This window comes from Cavia porcellus, unplaced genomic scaffold (genome assembly GCF_034190915.1).
Source record: "Cavia porcellus strain 051 isolate PalLab524CR breed Dunkin Hartley unplaced genomic scaffold, mCavPor4.1 scaffold_3, whole genome shotgun sequence".
In the NCBI taxonomy this organism is placed as follows: domain Eukaryota; kingdom Metazoa; phylum Chordata; class Mammalia; order Rodentia; family Caviidae; genus Cavia; species Cavia porcellus.
In genome coordinates, this window is record NW_026947486.1 from 27,673,505 (window position 1) to 27,693,671 (window position 20,167).

At 34.8% G+C, this 20,167-nt stretch overlaps 1 protein-coding gene across 5 annotated transcripts in view; it reads left to right on the top strand.

Moving 5' to 3' along the window:
* The window catches only part of Klf8 (KLF transcription factor 8), a 115,408-nt gene that overhangs the window by 11,867 nt on the left and 83,374 nt on the right, over nt 1-20,167 (top strand). For 2 of the 5 annotated variants that reach the window (XR_010046566.1, XM_023566368.2), the window contains exon 2: nt 9,406-9,479. The exons of 1 other annotated variant lie outside the window; for it this stretch is intronic. Coding sequence is in view for 3 of the 4 variants with exons in the window: in XM_023566368.2 (XP_023422136.1) it covers nt 9,408-9,479 (72 nt within the window). In the remaining variant the exon portion in view is untranslated. Of the gene's footprint in view, nt 1-3,736; nt 3,904-5,805; nt 5,901-9,405; nt 9,480-20,167 lie in introns of all 5 variants that reach the window. 2 more of the 5 variants (XM_063245985.1, XM_013156129.3) reach the window with 2 other exon arrangements.

Genomic DNA, 20,167 nt, shown 5'->3' on the forward strand with positions numbered 1-20,167 from the left:
GTTTTCCTTAAGTATTAATGTTGCAAAATTTTAGTTCTCAGCTGTCCCTTTGTATCAGAAGACTAAAATATCTGTTTTATGGGTAGAGCAAGAAGTACTTTTAAGATTTCTTTATTACTGCTACTAAAGTTTTTTTATTATACGCATCTGTGGTTCTGAATATGGCTCTAACTATCCACATTCCCATTAAAATGATTCACGCATTGATTGAAAGTTATAACACAGCAAATAGGGGATACATATTTAAACATAGATATACAGAAAGGAATATGAGTAAGCAAACCTTGAGGAACCTAACAGATTGTGAGGGAGACAATGCCTTTTTGTGTCACACACTGTTACTAATACTCAAACATATATTAATTTATTTTTCTAAATTCTATTTAAAGAAAGACTAAACAAAACAGAAAATGGGTAGAAATAGTACATACATTCAGAGAAAAAATAAGCTGTAAGAAATCACTAGTTGATGTTTACATACTGTCCTTTTACAAATAGTTGTTAAGATACAAAAGTGGGACGTATAGATTGGGAATTCAAACATCGAGACTACCAACAGTTCTATTCACCTATCCAACAAAAACTTAGTAATATGGTTGTCAATCCTATACACGTAAACATACATGCGGTTATCCATATCTTCATTTATGTTTAGATTAAATGAACTAAAGCAGGCTAAAGTCATTCTGAACAAAGAATAATAACTATTGCTGGGTTTCACATCATGACTCTCTGGGATCAGCACTGGGAACTAGTGTCTTTTTAAAAATTTTTTTAAAGAAAGACTAAACAAAACAGAAAACAGGTAGAAATAATACATACTTTCAAAGAAAAACAGTAAGAAATCACTAGTTGATGATTACAGATTGTCATCTTACAAATAGTTATTCAGGATACTAAAGTGGACCATATAAAGTAGGGATTCAAACAATGAGACTGCAAACTATATTCTGTTCAACTATCCAACAAAAACTTAGAAATATGGTTATCAAGCCTATACACTTAAACATACATGCAGTTACCCATGTCTTCAATTATGTTGAGAGTGAACAAACCCAAGCAGTCTAATTTCACTCTGAACAAAGAATAATACTATTGCTGGGTTTCACATTATGATGCTCCAGAATGAGCACTCAGTACTTTAGCGTCTCTTTTTCTTCAAAGTATCTGTTCATTTCATCATGTGTCATAAGATCAGTTCTCATAATCTGTTTATAGATTCTACACATGCATGAGTCTTAACATGTATTTCTATCCTTTCTACACTAGAGGGAGAAACAAAACAAAACATATTCCTATAAACACTAGAAACAAAAAAGACATATAAGGCCATTGTACAAAGAGTTCTACCATAATTCCTGTGTTGTCTCTTGTTATCTTCAATAGAATTGGCTATATCATCAGATATAGTATAATTGAATTTATCAGTATATAACAGTATTAATAAAAATACAACTTTGTATATAGTATAAAACTTCAAAAACAGGCAGCTACCAACCAGAATGTATACTGTAGAGTCTTGTCATCTTCAGTGTAGTTGCCTATACTCTCAGACTTGATACTGTCAATCATATCAGTATTGAATAAAATCTGTCGGTACTACACAGCAATCAAACAAACCAGATGTAACTGAGATCAGTCATGATAAAACAGTATAAGTCTTTTTTTGGGGGGTCTTTTTTCTTTTTTATCGGTACCAGGGATCAAACTCATGACTGCCTGCTTGCAAGGCAGGTGCTTATGCCACTGAGTTAAATCCCCAGCCCCAACAGTATAAGTCTTACAGGGCTCTAGATTAAGATAATAGGAAACTAAACATGATTACTGTGCTATATCCTGATGTTTTGGGGGTAGATGTGCCTTCAAATCTAATGCAGGTAGACAAAACTGGGACAGAATGAAATCGATCTAAGTAGAGTGGTGTGAGTAATGTGTGTTTGAAATCCTGATACACTATTAACAACATCTTCTGCCATCTTTTTTAAGACTCTCACTCCCCTTTCACTTCCCCAGGGTACACTGTGCATTTTTGGATCTGACCAAGACCCTTGGTTTTAAATTGGGGTGGGGGGGGCAACCTGCTATGTACCTAAGTGGTTCTAAACCTTCTCTCTTCTGGACCTGATCTCTAATTATATTCCTGTACCTATTAAAGCCTATCCAACCTATCCACAAATACTTGTCTAGTTGCCCGTATTACTCTCTGGTTCTCTGTCACATAGAGCATTGTTTTCTCATATTTGATTTTCAGTTCACGTATTCTTTTTCATTTTAATGATATTTTCTAAAAATAGCATCTCACTGGACCCTACCTCCTGATCTACTCTATGTGTGGTTCTTTTTTTTTTTTTTTTTACTTTAGTGTATCAAGGCCATCTGTATTAGAGATTATAACCAACCTTCTCTGCCTCATTTCTCTTATGCTCTTTTTTTGCCATCAGTTGTCTGCTTTTCTTCTTCATTCTGTTTTCTGCTCCATTCATTGAGGCCTCTCGGCTACTATTCCTGGAATCCTAGTACTTTTCTCTCTCTCTAGAATGCCCTGCAATATTTTCTGTAGAGCTGGATTTGTGGTTGTGAATTTCCCAAGTTCGTCTTTGTCTTGGAAGCATCTTGTTTCTCCATTAATTTCTAGAGACAGTTTATCAGGGTATATCAATCTGGGATGGAGGTTATTTTCTTTCAGGGCTTGGAATATTTTGCTCCAGGCTCTTCTTGACTTGATGGTTTGTGTCGAGAAGTCTGCTGTTACTCTGATAGGCCTTCCTTTGTAGGTTATCTGTTTCTTGTCTCTAACAGTTTCACCATTCTGTTCTTATATTGAATTTCTGGGATCTTGATTATTATATGCCTGAGTATAGCTCTGTTTTGGTTGTCGGTGGCTGGAGTTCTGTATGCCTCATACATCAGAATATCATTTCCTTTTCCTATTTTTGGGAAGTATTCCTCAGTTATTTCTGTGAATAGCCTTTGTAGTTCCTTTGTTTGTACCCCAGCTTCTTCATTCACATTTTTTATTCTCAAGTTATAGATCCTCTTGTTGTCTTCTAGCCTTTTGTATTGTTACTGCTTGTTTCCTTGTTATTTTTAAAAAGTTTTTCCTTTCATAATCCCACATTGCAAAACTGTCCTCTAGTTTGGATAATCTATCCTTTGTTTCTTTCAAGCTGATTTGCCATCTTCCCATAGAGTTTTTAATTTCCTGGTAATCTCTTTGAATCTGCTTCATATATTCTGTATTTTTTTATATTCTTCATCAATTGGTTCTCTCCTTTGTTTGAGTTCCTCTCTTCTCCCATCTGTGTCTGCTTGAGAATACACCTAAAGATTTGCCCCTCCAGTGTTTCATACAGTTCCCAAAGCCATTCTTCTTTGTATTTACCTGTCCTGGGTCAATGTTCTCAGGGTTGGAACCTGGGGACTTTTTCTTGTTGCTTCCTTCTCCCATCTTTTTTGTTTCTTCCAGGGAGGCCCCGGTTTCTTTTGTTGTTGCTTACAATTCTTCTGAAGCATGCTGGCTAGGTGACCCTTCCCATTTCAGTGTGCTAATGAGTTGCAAACAGGGGCAGCATATGCTGACCCCTCCTCTCTGGATCAGTCAAGCTGCTGAGGCCTGCACTGTATTACTATACACCGCCTCCCCTCCAGGTCAGTCAAACTTCTGAAGCTTTACTGCGTTATTGTGCATCACCACCATAGGGAATTGATTTTGGATACCCTTTTGGGTCTCACCTAGGTCGCATGACCCAGGCCTTGCTCACTCCACCAATGCTGTTCAAGACGGGAACAACTGACTGAAGTCACTGCTGCCCCTTGTACTTTCCAGTCCTGCCTGGTCCCAGAATGTCATCTGCTAGAGCCCCACTTTCTGTGGAATGGCTGCACTCCTATCATTCACCACAGGTCAGTGCAGGCTCTCTGCCAGCTCAGCTCTCTATTCGGCTGGCTGACCTCCAACCTCACTGTGACTGTGCCTCCAGTGAGTTGAAGCGGTGGGACCTCGGATGGCTCCGCAAGTCACCCATTGTGGCAGGAGCACTGAACCTTTAGCTGTTCTAATGATAGCACCAGGACTGTATGTTTGATTGGTTCTTCTCACCTTAGTTTCTTCTTGGGACAAGAGAATTCATCTCCCTCTGTTTGGGGTTCTCCATGGTGTATTATATTGAATTCTAAGTTAACTATCTCAGGGAGCCTCTGTAGCCAGCTCTTATCTATCTGCCATTTTTGCTCCACCTCCACATATTAATTAAGTAAATCCTCACAGCAACTCTATGAAGTGCTACTAATATTATTTCTATTTCTGTAAATGAGAAAACAGACACATACAGTGAGAAAAAAAGTTTCACTATAAAGGTATAGAGCCACAATATGACATCAGGCATGTATCAACTCACAAAATTTACTACACTTTAATAGAAATATATAGTATACAGAGAGGACAAGTGACTGGCAGATGGCAAATGGATATGTTTAAGAGGTGTTTCAGGGGTATAATTTGTTATAGCTGATAATCAATTGGTCAAAGATGGAGAAGAGTCAAAGATGAATGACCCCCAAGTTTGACAGACTGAGTTGATGGTGATGCTAGAAATTAAGATTGGAGCAGATTTAGGAACTCATTAAATATACAGGACCTGTTTGGTACTCAGGAAATACTTTTTTGAGTCAGACCTCAGGATTCTGGCCATCAAAAATAGTGAGGACAGTGAGTGCAATGATGATAAGAGCATTTGCATGGCATGAGATCTTAGGTTCAATCCTCAGCATTACAATAATAATAATCATGATGATTATGATAATTTTAATTGATAACTTTTATATGCTGAGAATTTCATCAAGTGCATTTACACGGAATGTATGTTGACTTTTTTAAGACAAAAGAATTTTTCCTCTTTCTTGACATGTAAAGAAACAGATTCATGGAAGCTAAATGGTTGTTCAAAATTGTTTTGTTTCCTCAACCATGCCTTCTCTTAATTCATAGGTGTAGAAGAAGAACACACAAAAAATAGCTTTTATAAAATATACTGGTTATAAATCATGATACCTACCTGAAGGTGCTTTGAATATAGAAGAAAAACAGAATTCTCTCCACCCTCATCTGTAGATTTTTCTGGTAGTAATCAAGCAAGTTCTGCTAACTTTGTCATGCCCTCTTGTGGACTATACTAGACTTACCTGACTCAACATTGTTCTTCTTTCGTCACACTTCATTTTCTCATCCTAGGAATCAGAAAACATCTATCCTTTCTAGAACCTCTCGCTTCATAGTTAATTTACATTTTAGGCCTCTCATATATAGCATCTTGAATTTTCTTTCATTATTTCCCACTCTTTATCAATTCTTGCACTGGAGAAAATATATTTCCTTGCTCTTTTTCCATCAGGAGGTGCGTTTATCACAATGAGTTTGAGTTCTATTGGCAATCATAGCTTTATGAGTTCCTGCCTCTACTGTTCTTATTCATTGCTATATTTCTTCCTTCATTACCACACCCCTGAAAGGCTCTACAGAACCATTAGTAGTATGCAGAGGGTAAGCTGAGCTTCTTTAATTCTACACAGACAAGTTCAATTTTGCAAATAAAAGACCCTGACAAAAATAAAATGTGATTCCTGGGCATCTATCTCTATCACAGTTAGGATTGGATGCCAATTTGATTGGCTTTGGGAACTGTGTGAAACACTGGAGGGGCAAATCTCTAGGTGTGTCTGGGTGGCTCATGGAGGTCTGACCTTGAGGTCTATTTCTAATCCTTTGATGCTTCTTCTCTGGCACCATTTCCCCTGCTCTGTTTCCAGGCTTCATGAGCTAATCAGCTGTGCTCTACCATGCCTTTATGCCATGATGTTTCTGCCATGGATCCAAGTGACAATGGACTGATCCATCTAAAACTGTAAGCCATGTTAAACCCCTCTTCCATTAAGATGTGGGTATGATGTATTATGTCAGCAAAGAGAAAGATGACCAGTACAGAAAATTGGTACCACAAAAGTGGCATCACTGATGTAACTATAAATAACAAAGTATTTTGGAAACCTTTGGAATTGGTTTGCAGGAAGAATTTGGAAAGACTTGGAGATGTGTCCTAGAGAAGTCTTAGAATATTGTAAACAGAGTGTAATAGGTGATTATGGTTAGAGCGCAGCAAACTGGAATGCTGATAGGAATGCAAAAATAGAGACCAGGTTTAAGAGGTTTCAGTTGGGAGCAAGAACTCAATCAGCAGTTTTACTAGGGATCATGTATTTTATACCCTGACAAAAATTTTGTCTGTATTTTCCGTATGTCCTGAGATTTCACAAAAGATTGAGATTAAGTGTAGTGAACTAATTTATCTGGCAGAGGAAATTTCAAGACAGTCCAAAGTTTATGGCATGGATACTGTTGGCTGCTTTTAACCAGATTTATATAGTGTGAGTTTGAAGTAGAAAGCAGAGCATACAAACTTGAAAATCTTAAATGTTGTCTCAGAAGAAATCACAAGGAAATTTGGGATCAAAAGTGCTGTGAGTGTTAAAGTGATTAACACCTTTAAGAAGAGAACAAATACTTTGCACAAGGGTAAGAAAAAAGGTACTTCAAAATCATCTCAAAAGTCAGTAAGAGTTCACCCATTGCAGGCTCAAGAGTGCAAAAGTACAGATCTTTCATTTGAGAAGACAGTACCTGTAACCCTTGCTCAAGAAGTTCTTCTTAGATAATTGGTTTATTTTGATTCATTTCACTGTGCTCCATCCACACATTCAGAGTCAACTGCTGGCAAGGTCCTTGGATGCCTGGCTATTGCCACCTCAGTCAGCAGACCTTGGCATTGTCCATGTGATGCTAGTTTGACAGTAGGCAGAATGCAAGAGGTCTAGGGTCACAGAGGCTTCCACTAAGATTTCAAAAAAGGGGATGGGAAGCTAAGCAAGGAGTCCCTTAGCGGCAATGTGAGAAGCCATGAGGATAAAGCTGAAGGTCCAGTGAAGACTCAGGAATTTGCAGGATCCAGAGTAGAATTTCTGCTGAGGAAAGTTATAGTCCATGAATGGAGCTAGCTTAAGAGGGAATCCATGTGGTTTGTAATTCAGAAGGCCGTGGTGGTGGTGCCGGTGGTGGTGGGGTGTCTGCCTAAGTTTTTTGAAAGTTACACTTTATCAAGTATGTGCACAGAAGATGGGCATAGAACTACTGGAATATGTTTCCTGTGATGGATTTCATTTGTTCTTGCTTTGTTTTGATCCTTTTCTATCCTTCTATTCCTCCCTTTTAGAATGGGAATATTTACCCAGTGTCATTGAGAATAACTTGTTTGGATTTTAATAGATACAGCAGAGAGTTTGTCTTAAGGCATAGGGGGAAACTTGGATTTAAACATTTAAAAAATGCTACAATTGTTAAGATTTTGGTGGAATGAATTGTTGTGTTTTCAGTTGTACATGAAATAGTTGTATTATGCTAGGCAGAATTATGAACTTGGTATTGTGTTTATTTGAAGATTGAGTATGGTTTCAAGAGATATGGTTGAGTATGAAGTGGACAAAGTTTGGCATTTAGGCAAATGTGTGGCACTTAGGGTCAAGTGTCACCTGACTGATTTTGAGATTTGTTTGGGGAATTGGTAGAAAACACTTCTGGGTGGGTGATGGAGGCCTGGCCTTGGAATCTGTGTCTTGTCTCTTACCCTTTCTTCTCAGAAACTCTTTTATGGCTCTGCTTTCCTGGTCACCACAAACTAAACAGGTTTGCTTAACCATAATCTTCTGCCATGTTTCTGCCTTACAGCCAGGTAGCCATGGACTAAATCCCTTAAATCTATGAACCAAATTAAACCTCTCCTCTTTTAAATTGTGATAGTATGTCTCACTGATAAGAAGGATTACTAGTATGTCTTACTGATAATATGTCTTACTGATAAGAAGGATAAAACCAGTGCTCTCTGATACCTTTTGCTAGTTCCACATATCTGGTTGGCCCAGAGCTCAAATTCATAGGAATGTACCTATTCAGACCTCTGACAAATAATAATTGTGTAACAAATATTTGGTGAGTAAATAGATACCTATCTATATCTATATCTATTCTCTATATCTATATGTCTGTCTATATATATACACAGTTCTACCTGACTCAAGCAAAAGGAAAGTCATGAATTTGTAATTAACTTGGAGATGTAATACTTACAGTGTCAAAATTCTGCAAACTGTCATAGTAGCTCAGAATTTTTCCTCTTGGCTGGGTGTGTTGATACACTCCTGTAAACCCAGCATTAAGGAGGCTGAGGTGGGAGCATCCTTACAAGTGGAAGACCAACATGGGCAACAAATTGAGCCTAAGGCCAGCCAAACTGCATAGCAAGACCTTGTCTCAAAAAGACAAAAATATTTTTTCCTCTTTTTTTTAGATGAATGTTTCTTTGTGTGTCACTGTTCTTTGATTAAAAATGATTTGATCGGTTTTTGACATTCAGTGAGTTAGATAATCATTTTGGGGTTTATCATTTATTTTTATGTTGCTATAATTTCCTTGCTGATTGTGCATTCATTGTATATTAACTGCATTATGTGTTAAATGGCTAGTGTGATATAACCTCTAAAAATAATACTTTTTATGGGTAAATACATTTGACTATACAACAAGTAAGATTTGTAGATTGACTATGTTTTGAAATGCAGCCAGGCTACTAGTGTAGGAACTAACTGTAATTAACTGTAATTAACTGTAACTAACTGTAATTCAGATCTAAGTTGACACTTAGATCTGAAATCAGAGAAATCAAGTTATAACTAAGTGTGGTTTTGACTTCCTTAGCTATATTTTCCTGCATAGTCAAATTGGAATGAAAAGAGATTAAAGGGAATCTAGCCAGTGAGGTAAAGTTGGTAAGTGCTCCTAGTGGGAATAACTGTGATAACACATGGCAGCTGAATAAGCCTACCAAATCTCTACTTTCATAAAAGGAGCAGATATTTAAAGAGGAAAGAAAAGACATTTTATTAACTTCACCTGGCTTGTAGATGTAAGAGATGTAGACAGATGAAATGTTTCTCTAGAGAGGCTTGGCTCTAATGTATAAACATGTTTACTGAGATAAATAGCCATGCAAAAGCATAGAAAACCATAAGGCAAAAACGAGACCAAATAGGAATGATTTTGGACACTATGCAGCTGTGTTGATATGACTATAGATGTAGCAAAGTCTGGAGAGATTAGAAGAAACTGGTATACCTGCATGTACAGTTTTGAAGGAATGGATAGATTAAAAAAGGGCCATTTTGATGGCTTGAATAAATCAGAATGTTTCAGTGATTTCTCAGCACCTAGTATTTCCTGAAAAACTATCTTGAAAAAGTATATACAGGTTTAATGGTTTAGGCCTTGTTCTAAAAGTTATCTTTCCTTTTCATCTCTTCCAGATATGGATCAATTCATAAACAACTTGGAGGTCCAATTTAATGCAGAAAGTTGCTCAATGCAGCCTTTCAAACAGGTCAGTTATCAGAAAATGAAGTACCAATATTGAGCTATAGCAGTGGTATGTACTTGGTAGTTATTGCAGAGATGAAGAGTATTTTTGCTAGCATGTTTTGGGATTGAGAAGAGATGAAGGAAATTAGACTTCCAGGAAGTATCTGAGTGGCTAACTTTCAGGTTCAGTAAGGCAATATATCTGTCCTAAAAGAAACAGCCTGTAGGATCAAGGTTATATGGACAATATTAGACCCTTGGAAGAAAATAGCAGCTATTTATGTAGCACTATTTCATATTTCAGGTACTATAAAGGTTATTTCAGGTACTATAAAGATTGAATGCATTGTCTATTAAATCTCCACAATAACCCTACTGAATAATTTATTATTTGGGTTCTCGATCTCTCTCTCTCTCTCTCTCTCTCTCTCTCTCTCTATATATATATATATATATATATATATATATATGCATATGTAGGTAGATAGATATCTAATAAATCTAAATATACATAGAGGTTTTATAAAACTTTGTCACGTGATTATGGAAAGCATGCAAGGCCAAGATTTAATGGAGTAGCCCAGCAAATTGGACAATGTGGAGCAGTAACAATTTGACTCTAAAAGTAGACTGCTGGTGGAATTCTCTCTTGCACTAGTGCAAGTCAGGCTTCATTTTATTAAGAACATCAGCCTACTAATAGAAGATCGCACACATTAATGTGGCAACATCTTTACTTAAGGTAGGGTGATTTAAAGATTAGTCTCATGCAAACAAAAATACCCAGGAAAAAACCTCACAAAGACAGACACAGAGAGCATAAGAAGGAAAGGCAGGATGAGAGAAAGAGAAAGGATGGAGAGGGACAGAGAGAGAGAGGGAAAGAGAGGAAGCAAAAGAGGAAGGGAGAGGAATAGAGAGGAGAGAGGGAAGGAAGAGGGAGGGGGGAGAAAGAAAAAAACAAAGAGTTCTAGAACAATTTTCAACCAAATATCTGGCACTGTAGCTGAGCTAAATTTTCGTATAAAGTTAATCACTGTTAGTCTTCCTACTTTACAGAGAAGGACCTATTTTTGAGCAATTGGAATAACCATTTAAAGTATATTATTTGGCTTACACAGCCAGGAACTATGTGCTAAATATTGAAGTCTTGGGGCTAGGGGTTTAGCTCAGCGGCATAAGCACCTGCCTTGCAAGCAGGCGGTCGTGAATTCGATCCCCAGTACTGATAAAAAGGAAAAAGACAAAAAAAAAAAAAAAATTAAAGTCTTATCTTTCCGAGTCTTGAGTAAAATACAAATATAGGGAAATTTCCCTGGAAAATCCTTTAAATTGCCTACAAATTTTACATACCAACAGGTAAAATAGCTGGTTTGCATTTGAGAGTCATACTTAAATTGTTTTTGGTCATTAAGTATTTGGCTCATGATATATAATTGAATTTGTTACATATGTATCATGAGTGGGACTTCTTTCTAATATTTTAATGACGTGGATCCAAATTAGATGTCTTGTTTACTTTATGTATAGCTGTTACCATTTGGAAACTATGTACACATCATAACTTGCTAATATTTTTTGTACCAGGAATCAAACTCAGGACCTTTTGCTTGCCAGGCAGACTTTGTGCTACTGAGCTGTATCCTCAGCAAAACTTGCTAATTGTTACAAAATGTGTATTGGTTGTTGGAGATTAGTCAGAGTTCATAGAAAGAAGAAACTAGCTAAGTTTAAGTAATGTTAGATAAAAATTTAATGTGAGTGTAACAAAGAATAGTGAAATGTTGTCAAGCCTACATAGCTACTTTTTTTTCTCTTCTCCAAGTATACCTAAGTACAATTCCATAAATGTTTTCTATACATTATTAAAGTATATCAAATTTCCAGGTGCTAAAGTCAGTTGTAATTGGTTTTGTGTAGAAAATTCTGTATAGTAGGTGATTTAAGTGCCTTTTTAAATAAATATCACAAGTTAGGATTGGTGGTTGGCTATCTTGCTCAGGACATATGTACAGCTCACTCTTTTGTGAATTCCTATCTCACCATACCATACAAATGAACATTTCGTTATAACCTGCCCATTGTTTCTGGTTCCTGATTATCTCTTAGAAGTAAATTTCTTTTTTAAAATACATTAAGATTTTTATGGTTATTCTGTCATGCAAGTCTTCCACAATCTTTTACTGTTAATGTTTTGGAACATATTTTTGCCTCATATTTCTCTATCTCTCTGTCTCTCACACACACACTCACACACATATTTTCTTTCTTTTGAAAATAAGCTTAATCAAAACTTCCTTAAATAACTCAGCATGAATCACCTGCAAGTGACATTTTCCTATATAACAACATCAGTACTATCACATTCAAGAAAATAAACAATATTTTCACAATAATATTTGATTGAGCCTTACATTCCTGAAAGGTTCTCAGAGTCACCATTTCTCACACTTTTTTTTCTATCTAACGTATCCCTCAGTCAGCCAGTTATCCCAATCAGAGTTCTCACCCTGTGCCATTACTTTTCTTAGGGTCTAAATTCCTATTTATGAATCCTTTTGAGATGACTGTGATAACAGATTAAAAAATTTATCTGGATTTATACTGTCTGCCTTTCTAATATTTATATCCATTTACCTCTCTTTACTTCACACTCAGGCACAGATGTCTTTATTGGAGAAAAATGCAGTTCCAGGTGGTTAACCTTAGTTTTTTACCTAAGTAGTAAGTGTGCAAAATACATGTGCCTATGTGCACACCATGTGGGTGCCAGCATGAAAACTGATCAATCTAAACAGATACTCATGTACAAAACCACATTTTTTCTTTCTGTTGGGGAAGACCCTGAGGTTTATTTGGTTACCATCACAATGTCTCTCTCTCTACACCTTCTGGTAGTGCCTTCTCCATTTTAAGATGTTTGTCAGAGCTGTTTCAAACAAAGGAAAAGTGGAAACTTTGTTTTGAGCAGATAATTTCCTGGACTCTACCTATCTTTGTCAAATACTCAAGAACTTAAATATATGTGAAATTGATCACTTTTATTCTGCATTTTTTTCTAGAATTGGGAGATCTTAAGTGCCTTTCTCCATCATGTTTTGTGATACATCAGTAAAGAGGATTTTAAGTTCTTTTTTTTTGCCAAATCAAATTCACTTAAAAATTCTCATTAGGATTCTGGAGTTAGAAAGGGACAATGGAAACTAAAGCTTTCTTCCAAACCCCTCCCAAGTTTCTGTGTGTGTGTGTGCCCTTGTGCGTGTGCGTGTGCATGTGCGTGTGTGTGTGTGTGTGTGTGTGTGTGTGTTTGTGTGTGTGTGTTTTATCCTCAACCTTCTTCATACTTAGTAACATAGACAGCTGAAGTTTCAAGTTTTACAATAAAAATATGAAAAGTAGCTATTCTCTTTCTACTTACTGGATACTGAACACGTATAAACTAAAATCATTCCACAACACTGAAGATAAAAAAGATGAATTAAAGAGAGAAATCTTTATGGATAAGCTTTCAGACAATCCTTAGATGAGCTTTCAAAGCTCTGGTGATACTCAATTAAGAGTGAAATAGAAAGCCAACTTGAGTCATCTCATGAGAATTTGTAAAATCGCCAAATTTCTAGGGCTGTAAAGATATTGAGTCCTTGCATTATATTTTCTTCACAGCCCTAATCTATAATGTTCTATGTGGAGAGAGAGAGAGAGAGAGAGAGAGAGAGAGAGAAGCGGAGGGCATGCTATATAACCATTGGGATCATTATATTCAAAATATAAAAGAAAATTACTATAAATCTGGATTCTTACTAAAATTGTTTTGATTTTATTAAAACAATTATTATCCAGTGCACACAAAAATTATTCTCTATACTAGTCTATCTAGAATGCTAATTATTATTTGTCCACATAAAAGATCAATATTGAGAGCTGCTTACAAGTGAGGTCTGTTTTTCAAAATATATTTTATTAGTGCCTATTTTATAAAATATTAGGTTTTGATAAGGTATTTTCAGCTATGCAGGTAATATGTTTTGATTATATCTATCCCCCATTACCCCAAATTATCCTCTTCTCCTCCACTTATTTCCTTCTTGTGTAATAATAGTCTCACTTCTACTTTCATGTGTTCTTTTTGTTTGTTTTTAAGACTTCACATATTAGAAGAAATATATAATACTTGTATGAGTTTGGCTTTTTTTTCTTAGCAGGATGATATGCAGTTACACCCATTCATGTATCCATCTATGTTTCTGCAAATAAGATAATTCATTTCTTTTTTGTGTGTGCCATCACAGATTGAACCAAAGGCCTTTGGACATGGGAGGTCTTTCCATCTTCTTGTGTCTTCTTAATTTCTTTCTTGGTGTTCTCTAATTTTCATTTTAGAAATGTTTTACTTCCTTAGATTTATTCCTAGGTATTTTTATGCTATTGTGTATGGAATTCGTTTCCTAGTATTTTTCTCAACTATTTTACTATCAGGATATTAAAAAACTGTTGATTTTTTAATGAAGACACTATATCATGCAATTCTGCTGACTTTTTTAACCTTGAAAAACATTTTGCTATACATGAATTCAATCAGAATCTTCTAAACTAAATAATGAGTAGGTATACACATTTGATAATAATAGCTAACACATTTGAAATGTTTTATTAGCTAATCTTAGGGACTTAGGTCCATAAAAGAAATGAAATATACATAAAATAAACCATGATAATTGGTGTGATTTTTAAAATCATTCAAACACAAAGGGAAAGTAGCACATCTATTTATATTTGATTGTAATAGCACAAAGCGATGATTAAATTTTTACATTTAATTTAAATTTATTTTACTAAATAGTTGACTCCCCCATTATTAGCGCATTTGGGGCAGTTTTTTTTTTTTTTTTTTTTTTAATTTTAAAGAGGGAAAAAGAAAAGACAAAAAGAAAACAAGAAACAGAAGACACAACAATAGCAAAACCCCAAAAACAATAACAATGTAGACTTTCAAAACAAGATGTTAGAAATTTAACAATGGTTTTTATTTTGCATAGTTGTCTTCAAAAGAGTTGCCCAGATTACCAGATATAGACATGCAAAATTGATAGAATCTTATGAATATTAACTGTTCTGTTCCAAGAACTAATACAATTAGTAGTACAATCATCTTAGTTCTTTTATGAAAAAATATATATTATGTGTATATATATAGTAGTTTATATCTGTTTTCCTTGCTTTTGTTTCTCCTTTTCCCTGTCTATTTTCCTCCTTTGAGCAGTTTCTTACTCTTTCACAACATTTACTGAAGATTTTAGTTCTTACTTATTCTTTCAGTTTCCTACACTAGGGAGATAATACAGTATTTATACATGTGAGTCTGATTTATTTCACTTATGAGTATGACCTCAAGTCTATACTCTGCTGAATTTTTAAAACCAGTTCTAAGTCTTTGTTTGAGTCCTTACTGTCTTCTATATTTAGATTTTTATTGTCTACAAATAAATATAATTTTACTTCTTTCCCTACTTGTATTCCTCTTATTTCTTCCTGTTGCATAATTGCTCTGGTTAAAATTTCTATATTGAACAGTAGCAGTAAAAATGAAAATCCTTGTCTTATTCCTCATTTTAGAGGAAATGCTTTCAGTTATTCTCAATTCAGTGTGATATTCGAAATGGGTGTGTGACATATAAATAATTTGTTATACTGAATTGTGATCTTTTCACATCTACTTTTTTCAGAGCTTTTGTTGTGAAAGGAGCTGAAAAGTTTTCAGGCTTTTTGGTGTCAATTGTAATTGTCATATGATTTTCATATAATTTATTCTATTTATATCTTGTATTTTATACATTGATTTATGGATAGTGGACCATTGTTTTATCCCTGGAATGAAATGAATTCAATCATAGTGTATGATCTTTTTAAATATGTTGAATTCAGTTTGCAAATATTTTGTTGAGTTGTGCATCTATGTTAAGCACGTTTTGTTATCAGTGTTATTTGTCTTATAAAATGAGTTTGGAAGCATTTGTTTCACTTTTATTTCATGAAATACTGTGGGGAACCTTGGTATTAATTTTTCCTATGTGTCTGATAAAATTCAGCAGAAAAAGTATCAAGTCATGGGATTTTCACTGATAGGAGATTTTGTACTATTTCTTCAGTATCCTTGTTTGCTTCTCATTTGTTTATGATTTTATATCCTATTGGTTTAAATTTGATAGGTCATGTGTGTCCATGATTTTTGGTTTTCTAGATTCTCCTACTGATTAGATAATAGGTTTTCAAAATAATCCTTAATGATTCTCTATATATCACTGGCATCTGTTGTAATATCCCTCTTTTCATGTATCATTGTATTGATTTGAGTCTTTTGGTTAGTTTGCTTGAAGGTTAATTAATCTTGTTTAACTATTGAAAGATTCAAATCTTTGTTTCATTGTTCCTGTTTATTATTCTTTTAGTCTCTATTTACTTTTATTATTTCTTTCTTTTTGTTTGATTTTGGTTTGTTCTTGTCTTTCTAAGATTTTAAAATGTAGCATTAAATTATGTGTTATCTTTCTGATTTTTTGATGATGGCACTCATAGCTACAAAATTCTTCCTTATAATTGCCTTCACTTTATCCTGCAGATTCTGGTATGTTTTGTTTCTATTTTCATTTGATTTTAGAAACTGTATTTCTCTCTAAGCTTCTTCCGTGACACACTGATGTGCAAAAGTGAACTATTCAATCTACTTATTCCTATAAATTCTGTAGTTTCTCTTTCTGTTGATTTCTCATTCCATTCTACTATGATCTGATATATTTTATTATTTCAATTTTATGTCTATGTTTAGACTTGCTTTACAGCCCCCAAATTATTCATTTTGGAGAAAGAGAGCTGCTGAAAAATTGTGTATGCTCCAGTTTTTAATTGAATGGACTGTAGATGTTTGTTAAGTTCTTTGATCTATGGTGCAGTTTGATGTTTCTCTGTTAATGTTTTGTTTGGATGACCTACCTATTGGTGAGAGTGGAATGTTGAAGTCAATCACTACTATTGTATCTAGAGATTCCTTTATGTTGCAACCTGCTCATTGTCTGAAATTGGGTGCATGGATATTCAGTGCATTTATGTTTATAAAGGTTGTATCTTGTTGGTGGTTTTCTCCTTTTTCCATTGTAATTTTTCTTAAAATCTGCTTTGTCATGTGCGAAGATAGCTACTTCTGCTTGCTTTTATGTTTCATTTGTATTCAGTATTGTTTTCTTTCCTTCAATTTCAATCTACATATGTTTTTGCCAGTGAGATGTGTTTCTTACAGACAGAAAGGTAGGTCATTTTCTTAATCTAGTCTACCAGTCTGTCTTTTTATTGGGGAATTAATTCCACTTTTATTTAGAGGTATTATAAAAACATATCTAGCAATTTCTGTCATTTTGTTCTTTTTCTAATTTTTTATTATTTCCTACTTGTCAGTAGTTTATTTACTCTTTTTATATGCATAGTATTCTCTGAAGTATCTTCTGCAGAATCTGCTTATAGGATTCTTTATGCTTGTAAGTTTCTTTATTCTAATATTGAAATATCTTTACATGTACTTTGATTTTGAATGACAGATTTGCTTAATGTAGGGATCTACATTGACAGTTATTTTATTTTAAGGCTTAAATGTATCATTCACTGTCCTTCCTGGCTTTAGCATTTATTCAGGTAATTCTGTGATTATTCTAATGATTCTATCTGTATAAGTGACTCAGATTTTCTCTCTCATAGCTTTCCATATTACTTTTTATTCTCTATTCTTAACCCTAATGTTTCATATGGGATTCTTTTCTGGTCATGTTTCTTGGGGGTTCTAAGTATCTCCTATAACTGGATGTCCACATCTTTCCCAAAATTTATTACTAATTTTTTGAATACAATTCTATACCTTCTTTGGAACTCTGTTTTACATCACAAATTTCCAGAATTTGTTCTGCAAATTGCACACCAGACTTCTTTGAAATTTCTTCAGAGTTTCTTAATTTTTGTTTATTAATTTCCAGGTATGATAATTCATCAGCCTTTTAAGACCTATTCTGTGTTCTGCTTGATCAAAGCTATTGGTGCACAGAGTATTTACACGAGAATTTCATTTCTAAAATGTTTTCAGATTTTTTATTAGTGCATGTTTCTAGTACATAATATTATATTCCTTATAGTTAGTTGGTACATAACCCCTTCCCCTCTCCTTTTGTGATCCAACCCTTCATCCCTTAATACCATTCCCATAGGAGAATGATTTTATTTCCCTATCTCATATTATCCACCATTTATTTTGCTCTTAATTTATGGCTTGAGTTTCTCATAAATGTCTCATATGAGACATTTAAGCTTGTGGGTCTGATTTATTTCACTTAATATTATGATTTTAAGGTACATACATTTTTCTACAAATGATTTAAGGTTATTGTTTCTTATGGCAGAATAGTATAAATATCACATTTTATGTATCCATTCATCTGTTGAGGACATAGGCCACTTCCAAGATTCAGATATTGTGAATTGTGCTGCAAATGGGGTATGTTTCACTGAAATATGATAAATGTAACCTTTTGGGAAAATAGCTGAAAGGTGAATGCCTGGTTTAAAGGAAATTTCTTTTTTGAGTTTTTTTGAGAGGTCTCCATACTGACTTCAATGGTGATTGTACAAGTTTATATTCTCACCAACAATGTAGAGTGTTCTTTTACCCCACTACTTTTCCATTGTTTGCTGTTATTTGATTTCTCAATGAAAGTCATTCATTCTGGAGTAGGATAGAATCTCAGAGATGTGTTTATTCATTTCACTTGCGTAATTTTTCACTGGGTATTGTACATTGAGGGTGTGTGTGTGTTTGACTTCTTTATATACACTAGATATTAGTCCTCTGCTTGAGGAACATGTGAAAACAATTGTTTTCATATTCCTTGGGTTGTCTTCAGTCTGTTGTTTTCTTCCTGTGTTGTGCAGAAGCTTTTTAATTTGATAGAATTCTCTTTGCCAACACTGGCACTATTTCTTGTATAATTAGCGTTCTGTTCAGAATGTCCTTGCCTATACCTATTACTTCAAGAGTTTTACCTAATTTATCATCCATCAGATTAAGTGTTTATGTTTAGCATTTAGATCTTTGACATATTTTGATTTTAGTTTATTACCTGATGAAAGATATGGATCTAGATTGAATCGTATAGATAATTATTGGAAGTTTGGCCATTTTGACTATTGATTTTGACTATCCAGGATCAGAGGAAATCCTTCAAGTTTCTGACGTCCTTTTCATTTTGTTTTTCTCTCATCAGTACATTTTTGGAGCACACAATGTTTAAATTTATCTTGGGGTGTGGGTACATGTACATAGATAGTACAGTTTCTTTTTTTTAGTTCTTTTCCTCTTTCCATCTACCTCTTTTCCTCTAACTCAATTTTCTGATTTTTTGTTATTATAATTCTAAGCTCTTATTGGTGACTCTTGTAATCCACAAACGAGCCACCAAGCTTGAGTTTAAAAAATGAGGCAAAAACCTATTTAAAAAGCAGCACTGATTTATTTTACCATGGACCCAGCAACACAGTGCCATTGGAGATTGCAAAAGCTGTGTGTCCTTCCTCCATACTTGCCACCTTTTAAGTATATATCACAATTTACAAAGTAAGGGGTCGTGGGCGTGGACTGGGAAAATTGTTAATGAGGAAGACCTTTGTTTTTCTTAGACAGAGCAGTCTAACAGTAACTAACAACCCCTGTTAGCTTATTTTAGCACCACATCTGTTATTTGTAGAGGGCAACAATGATTAACATATCAATTAGGTAAGATTTTTATAATTTTTTACAGAGGAGAGCATTGATTAACATATCAATTACATCACCCAGAGGGAGAAAGAAAACACATACACAGTATAGCCATGTTACAGGTATTTTGGTATAATACAAATATAACGAATGTTGTGAGTGTACAACATTCCCCACTGATTTTAGTTGGTGAGTCAAATCATTGACTCATAGGTATCTGTTTATAACCTTGTGTGCACCTTTAAAATCGTAAGCTTTTAAGATCTTTGACATAGTTTATCAACTTGTTTATAAGGCCCAATTGGAGGATTAAGAAATTTCCTCCAGTTGTCATTATTAAAGCTGTTAACCAAAAGGCAAAAGAAAACCAACATTTAAATTTACTCTGTTCCATCATACAAGTAACAATTTTTTTTTAAAGTTAGACAGAGGCCTCCTTGGGGTCTCTACAAGGGAGAACACAAGATTATCATTTGCATTTAGCAATCTTAAGCTTTAAAGAGTCCTTGGAGGGAATGACAATCTATTTATCCATAGATTGATCGCCTTCAGAAGCTGGGATCTGCTTGAAGTGGGAATGATAAATCCAGGCCGCCTTTCCAGCTACTTTGATAGTCTACTGCTGCTCAAGAGATGATACGGTGATGTCACTTGATAAGGACCTGTGTTGTCTCAGGCTCTACAGCAGGGCATTTGTCCTCGCAGTGGGCAGCAGCGAAATAACCAGTGGATGGAAGTGAGAGCTGGCTGAAAAGTCTGGGGGGGGGGACTGAATAAGATCCTGATTAGCTAAATCAGCTAATTTTTTTTAAGAAACCTTAAGGATCAGAGGAAGAGGTCTCCCAAACAAAGCCTCAAAAGGGGAAATACCTGCAACATAGGGGATACATCGTGCATGCAAAAGAGCAAAAGGAAAGAGACTC